A 7,640-nucleotide genomic window follows, 5' to 3' on the forward strand; every position below is an offset into this window, starting at 1 on the left:
AACGGGGGAAACATTGTACCAGCTTAACCCAAAATGTTCCTATCGTCCTCTGGCTCATTCTCTTTCGACTACTCATTTCCACACCCCTTCATCTCACCTGGGGCAATGATTTTGGCTTCCAACTGAGTGAGATATTTTATCTGTAAGTAATAGATAAAAAAATGGCGATGTGGGTTTTCGGATACGGATCTCTGATCTGGAAAGCCGGCTTCCATTTTGATGATCGCCTTGTCGGTTTCATCAAAGACTACCGCCGTGTTTTCTATCAAGGTTAGAAGATAATTCCCTCCTCGAGTAATTTTTTTTTGTAAAATAGAGTATTGGGTTCAATATATCGAGTTAGGAGTAGTCCAAGTCATCAAACAGATGGAATTGCTCGTTATAGCTTTTTTGACTCTGATACTCTGCGTTGATTCTTGGGTTCTATCTTTAAAAAAAAGTAATCTTGTTAAGAGGTCTTGTAGATTTAAGCATAAATCATATATTCAATGGGCTGGAGTGGATTTTTCTTGATGATGACAGTGTGATTCTATTACCATTATGTGTGCCTGCGGGGATCGAGATGATGAAACTTTTTGTTGGGTTTGAGTTTAGGGAGCACTGATCACAGAGGGACTCCAGAGTACCCGGGAAGAACAGTCACATTGGAGCCTGCCGAGGGGGAGGTTTGCGTGAGTTCTTTTTGAACTATCTCTCTTCTTTTCTTGTGTTATCTGTAACGGCTTCTGCATTTTAAATTAATGGTACAATAAGAAAAAATTTATCAATTTGGCCGTTCTTGGATATATAATGGAATTGTATGAATAATGAAACAGCTAATCTGAAATTTTTAATTGGTATTAGCATAGTATGTTGTTTAACTGGTACTCAAATGGTAGTAAAGGACATTCGAACAACTCACAAGAACACCAGATGATGCAGATTACTGAACAACCAAGTTGAAGTAGCACATAAGAGTTGAACTCTCACCTTGGATCAGAAGGATGGGGTTCGATTTCTGAGAAGTGTGTTCATGGAGTATTTTGAATTTAGAAACATCGAGCACTTTTGACATTTTATGTGCGTGGGACTGGATTTTGAGTTGTGATTAGCTAATAGCTATTGCGAGCTTGTGATCAGCAGTGATTTTAATTTCTGGACATATTTTATGCATGTGTGATGTGTATGTATATGTAAATTGAGGTAGAATGTCATTTACATAAAATGTACTTATGAGGGGGTCTCATGGTCATTTTTAGTAGCACTATTAACTTGTGTTGGACCATGTGTCTCTGTCCTAGTAATAAGTAATATGCACATGTTGATCCTTGATAAGAAGTCAAAGCACAAGAAATTTTACTTAAAGGGGTGTATTCAATCGAGACTTTTAAAAACTTTTGGAGACTTAGAAAGTTTCCGTGTATTCAATTGAAACTTTTAGAGACTTTTATAGATTTTTAAAAAGTCTCTACAAGTCTCGTGGTATTCAATTGAAACTTTTTAGAAGTCTCTACAAATTTGGGGGTATTCAATTGAAAATGACTTTCAGGGAATTTCTAATTTATGGGACTTTCAAAGACTTTTTGGTAGAAAATACAAATAAGATTTCTCAAAACAAATCTCTCATCCATCGAGAGATTTCTCTCAACATAGGGTTTTCTCCTCCATCTCTTTCAATCAGGTATGAGTTTGACAGAACATAAATTTATGACAGAACATGAGGTTTGATACTTTTCTGTTTGATTCAGTAAACCTTTACCATATTTCTCTTCAAATCTGGCCTCTTCTGTTGGATTTTTTCTCCTCCATCTTTTATTTTTACCCCTTTTCCCTCAATTCCTCGTTTGGCTTTTGGAAATTTCAAGAAAATCAATCGCATACTTTGTAGCAGCATTCCCTTTGTCTCCACTGACACAACCCATTATGAGTTTTCTGATGTTTCTTTTGAGGTGGAGTTGAGGTTGGAACTCGGGAAAGAAGGTGTAAGTCCTAAGGAGATCTTTATAGATGCAAATGAGAACTCTTTGGTAATTAAGGTGCAGAACAGTGGATATCTTAGGACACTCCTGGATACAAATAAACTTTACGGGATGATAAAGCCTTCTGAAACAATATGGTATATAGACGATGATCAATTGGTGGTTAATTTGAAGAAACAAGACCCAGAACTAAAATGGCCTGACATCATGGAGTCGTGGGAGTCCTTAACAGCGGGAGTTGCACAACTCTTGAGAGGAACATCAATCTATTTAGCCGGGGAATCAACTGAAATAAACCACGAGATTGCTCGAGAATTAGCTGTTGGTCTTGGGTATACACCACTCAATACAAAGGAGATTCTGGAATCATACAGCAAGGAAATTATTGATTGGTGGGTGGCCTCACATGGTTGTGATGCTGTAGCAGAAGCAGAAACTGCTATATTAGAAAGCCTCAGTAGCCATGCCCGAGCTGTTGTTTCGACATTAGGTGGGAAGCATGGTGCTGCTGAGAGGCCAAATAAATGGCAACATCTTTTTGCAGGATTCACTATTTGGTTATCTCAGTCAGAAGCTACAGATGAAGAGTCAGCGAAAGAGGAAACCCGGAGACATTTACAAGATGGTCTTCAAGGTTATTCAAATGCAGAGGTCGTAGTCAAGCTCGGGGGTTGGGATGCTAATTACTTCAAAGCAGTTGCTCAAGCTTCGCTAAGTGCTCTCAAACACTTGATTTTGTCTGATAAGAATCTTCCAGGTAAGAAAAGTTTGTATATAAGACTGGGATGCCGAGGGGACTGGCCAGATATTAAACCTCTTGGCTGGGATCCATCGACCGGATCTGATGCATCATCTCCCCTATCATAGTATCAATCCCTCCGAGTACGTAATTCGGTAATGCTGCGTCATTTGTCTCTTCCAGATTGTTTTGTCAATGTGTCTTGTTTCCCTCAGGTTCATAAATTTGCTCTTCTATACCAAGGCACTGTATATTGTTATGTACATTCCATGTTGATCGATTATTTGTTACTTATCAGTAAGGAAAATTCTGGAGGGTTACTACTTTCAACTCTCTTCTTCATAGTTAAAAAATAAAATAAAATAAAATAAAGAATAATAAAAAATAAAAAATTTAAAATGAACTGATGAAGGCTCAAAGAAAAAAAGTGACTGAATAAAGAAAAGAAAAAGGTGCTGGATTTTTAAACATATTACATTATATATGTTTAATATTTTCTTTAAAAAAAAAAAAAGTCTTTAAAAGTCTCCGGTAAAAGTCTTCACAAATCCATGAAAAACTTTTACTAATTCCTACCAAATCCATAGAAATCACTTAAAATTTCACAAAGTCCACAAAAAGCACCCACATTAAAAATTCTCCAAAAGTCTTTAAAAGTCTCAATTGAAGACACCCCCAAGATTGGAGTTAACTTTAGATGATAACAGTTGAATCATTGCTGGTTTTACAAACAAGGATCAGTGATGGATATTGGAATTGGAAAACATTCATTATCTTAAGCAGTGTATATTGTTGAACATAGACTGAATCTCTATGGATAATGTCATAATACCGGCTTTCACATTTTTCTAAAATATGGTTCTGGTAAGTCTCTGAATCATGAGACGGGGTCATTAAATCATTCTTGTTGAACCTGTGTACCATTTTCTTTGCGTGCTTGGTCTCTCCCGTCATTAATGATTTGTTATTTAATTCTTTTCTATGTTGTTTTGTGCATGTAAATTCTACTGAGTATGAATTTAGTATTTAAAATCCTTATAAAATGTATGAACTTGACATATATGTGATATGGAAGATCAGTGGGGTGTTGCCTACAAGATTATCCGGAAGGAAGACCAGGAGGCTGCATTGGAGGTAGGTTTTAAGTTTTAGAAAATATATAAAATGTTGGATTCTGTCTTTTTTATGTAACAGTTATTAAAATTATTTCTTTTTGGTGGTAAATGAATTCCTTCCAGTTAATCTCGATGATAAATTTGAAGATATGTCTTCACCTGTGCTTTTGATTTTACTGGCTACTGTGACAGTAGAAGTTTTCAAATATTGGATTGCTTCAAAAGAAAACCTCAGCAAATCTAAGCACAAAGAAAACCTTCAAAAGAGGGCCTAGAAGTCATATTTGCTATTTTAATTTAAGATAATAGTCAAGTAAACAAAGAATAAGACATAATATTCTGATATTTCAGTTATAGATTGTTCCTTATACCCGAGAGTTTGTAATTTTCTTAAAAAAATTACACTTTCATGTCCATTGTATCATTAATATTCCTAATTCATATCTTTGTTTGGATTAACTCTTCCCTTCTTAGAAAGGTAATATTAAATGGAATGAAATCATAAAACAAGCAAAGAATGGACACTAGTGGTTCCCCCTCAATGTGAGATGTGTTTGCTGGTTTTCACTATAATGGAGAGCAAGAGTACTAGGTTTCTTCAGGCCTCTCCCACACCTGAAAGCTGCCTCCTAAAATCCTTTGTGTATGTAGGAATCTCATGGCGACCTAATACATGTATGGAATACAGGCTGGATTGTAGTCGAGTGGATAAGTGGAGAGTCTGATTAGGCTCCCATAGTCCAAAATATTGGACACTGAGAGAGATTTGTTTACACTTCTATTGCATGTATCAGTCTTTTCTTGTTCATTAAGTACCTGTTTTCGGCTTAGTCCTTGTTTTCTCCCTTCCTCAAAATGAAATGCCTCTCTGCTACATTGAATAGCATCTAGAAGTAAGGGAAAAGCAGTACGACATGAAGGCTTATCTTGACTTCTTCACTGTAAGTCTAAAGTTCATCCAATAGTTATGTTGATGTCTTCATTTGATTTTATCTAAAACATCAAATTGTTGGAGCAAATTCTGATTGTGCATGTACATGTTAAATTTTATTTCAGGAGCCCCCTGCTACAACGCCTGCAATTTCCAATGTATTGGTGTAAGTTACCCAAACCGCCACTTACTATTGCGTAAATCCTCTAGAGCATGTTCAGTACACAATAATGCGCCATTTGAACTTTTCTTTATTAGTACAACTTGATACTCAGTAGCCCACCACATAGAACAAGTCAATAGAGAACTTGATTGGAGGATAAAATGCATTAGATATTAACATCTTTTCCTTTTTAATATTGACTAGTACATTGCAGCCCCTTACCAAACAATCTATTAGAGCACATTTGGAACATTAGTATTGGACAAAGCTACACATGACAACAATCAAGATTTTAAACTTCTCTTTCTAGTATTTTCGAGTATTGTGCAGCCTGTCTTACCAAACAAACCATTTTAATGTTATATTTGTGACAATAGGCCATTTCAGAAATTAATATTTTGATTGTTTAGATACATAGCATCTGCAGACAAGAAGCTCAACAAGAACTACTTGGGACCTGCTTCATTTGAAGAAATTGCAGAGTATGTATTTTATTTCTCTGGGACTCATTTTGCATTTTGTACAAGATGTTCTGTAAGCCTCTGTCAAAAGTAATTTGGATGTCAGCTCCAATTATCTTAGAAGATGTTCTACTAAGCTTAAAAGAAAGTTAAACTAAATTTCAAGCGAATTTTCGTTACAAACTTGTTTAATTACTTCACTTTTTCTTAAAAGTTGTAAAAGTTACTCTATAAAGTAGGGGTTACTTTCAAAATAAGTAAATTATTTCCAACTTTCATGGCAGAAAAATAATATATTTTGAAAATTGCTTATTTGCATATAAGTCACTTATAAGTAATTTTTTAAGCTTAGACAAACATCCACTCATTCACCTCTCTAATTCTTAAGTCATGGACAAAACGAACATCAAATAGTAATATTACATTTTTCTCTATATATTTTGAGATAACATTCTATCTATCATTACGTTTTCAAATATGCATTTCACGTGGTTGAAAACAATCTTATTTTGATTCATATTTTCGTAAAATGAATATGAGTCAAGCTGAACATTTAGGCACTATATCCATCACGAAAAATCCATGCAAACTATGTAAAACGTAATATTCAGACATTTTGTTGATAAGTTACTGATCTTGATTTTTGCAGTCAGATTGTTCACGCAGAAGGCCCCTCAGGACCAAACAGAGATTATCTTTTTAAACTTGAAACTGCACTTATTCAAATAGGTGAAGTCATATAAGTTCTTCTGAATATGACAAAACTTGTGACAGCTACCTTCCCATTTCCTTCTATGTCAGTCATTACAAGCATGTTTGGTACATTGGATTAGAATGCATTAGAGACTATACTAAGTGAATTGTCCCCAACCCTTTATTTTCTTTTCTAGTCTAGAGAAGGGAGGGGAGAGGATGAGGTTTGGGTGGAGTGGAGTGGGGTGGGGTCGGTCGAGTGGAACCAGTTGGGTGGTTGCAGGTTGGGCTAGGCAAGAAAGATGACTGTTTTTTTATTTGTATGTATATATTTTTAATCTAAGGGTATAATTGTCTTTTAGTGGCAACTTAACAAATACTTGGACGAACCCATTAGCATCGACCACGAGACAAGTGTCTGGGAGTGGAAGGTTGGGGAAATATCAGAAAGACAAAAGTTTAAGACAAAAGTGCAAAACGGATTTAAGGTTAAGAACGACGTTTGGAACACTTAAGTATAATTTATCACCTATCTCTGGTCTGTGATCATGTTGAGTCTTGTCCAATTTATCAATGTACCCATACGCCTGGCTCATTTTACAAGGTAGATTGTATAGTAAGAGACTAAGTATGTGTTTAAGCCACATTATTTTAAAAGAATGCATTTTAAAAAAGTAGGTTGATTGAGAATGTGTGGTTAAAAAATAAGGAAAAATTTTGGATTTGCGTGTAATATTATTTTATTGAAGAATGTGTAGTTGAAATGATATTAAATCACTGATTAAAAATGTATTTTTTTGAAAAAATGCGGCTCAAACCTGGCTTAAATATTGTGTCTTGTTCTATCTGATCTTATATGGTGCTACCTCCAAAACATGACATATGTACTTTTGCTTATCGTATTTCATTATTTACACTTTGCTCAATCAATGTTACCGTCCAGGATGTGAAGACGAACATGTCAATGATCTTGCCGACGAAGTGAGGCGTATAGTGTTAAAAAGAGGGACTGCCCACTTGATGAAGACTGGGGTTCATTGAGCATCGCATGGACATTGTTTTGGTAATTCTTTAAAGCCGCAATGAAGCTTATTCGAAGCTCAGGCTATTGAGATAATGAAATATAAATTGACTTCGCTTTATACTGTTTCTGCTTATTTTCATGCACGACTAAGCGTAAATGCTATGTACTAATGAAGAAGAAGTGAATGCGTGACTAATATGGTTCACGCTTTTATTACTTCTTTTATCGGAACTTGTATGTCTTTTGCATTAACGTTTGATGTTATTTTAAATATTATCGTTTTCGTTAGAATCTATGGTTGAAAATGATCTTTAAAAAAACTTTTCCAAACAACTCATCAATAATATAAGTTAATAAACTCGGCAATTGGAAAACTCTAACCCGTGATTATTCATTGTCAAAATAAATTTCTATTTCCAAACTATAATTTCTTTAATGTATTGACTTGATTTGCTGCTAAGCAATTTTACTATACCTTCAACACATTTGTTACATCATATTAAATAGGATTGCATGGAAGAATAAATAAATTGTTACCTTATTGTTTATTTAATGG

General features: G+C 35.0%; 2 protein-coding genes across 2 annotated transcripts; both read left to right on the plus strand.

The window, feature by feature from the left end:
- On the plus strand, nt 1-7,360 carry LOC111380821 (gamma-glutamylcyclotransferase 2-3-like). The gene is made up of 8 exons (XM_023004476.1): nt 1-270; nt 595-671; nt 3,778-3,831; nt 4,697-4,753; nt 4,869-4,909; nt 5,317-5,388; nt 6,017-6,096; nt 7,004-7,360. Exons 1-8 carry the CDS (start codon nt 162-164, stop codon nt 7,099-7,101), a joined length of 588 nt encoding a protein of 195 aa, XP_022860244.1. The 5' UTR covers nt 1-161; the 3' UTR covers nt 7,102-7,360.
- On the plus strand, nt 1,731-2,852 carry LOC111380815 (probable inactive shikimate kinase like 2, chloroplastic; the record flags this gene model as incomplete). The annotated part of the gene is made up of 1 exon (XM_023004469.1): nt 1,731-2,852. A coding segment is annotated over one exon (1,095 nt), but the record flags the coding sequence as incomplete, so codon positions are not given.
- Nucleotides 7,361-7,640: the final 280 nt, after the last annotated feature.

The sequence above is a fragment of the Olea europaea genome, unplaced genomic scaffold (assembly GCF_002742605.1).
Source record: "Olea europaea var. sylvestris unplaced genomic scaffold, O_europaea_v1 scaffold221, whole genome shotgun sequence".
NCBI classification, from domain to species: Eukaryota; Viridiplantae; Streptophyta; class Magnoliopsida; order Lamiales; family Oleaceae; genus Olea; species Olea europaea.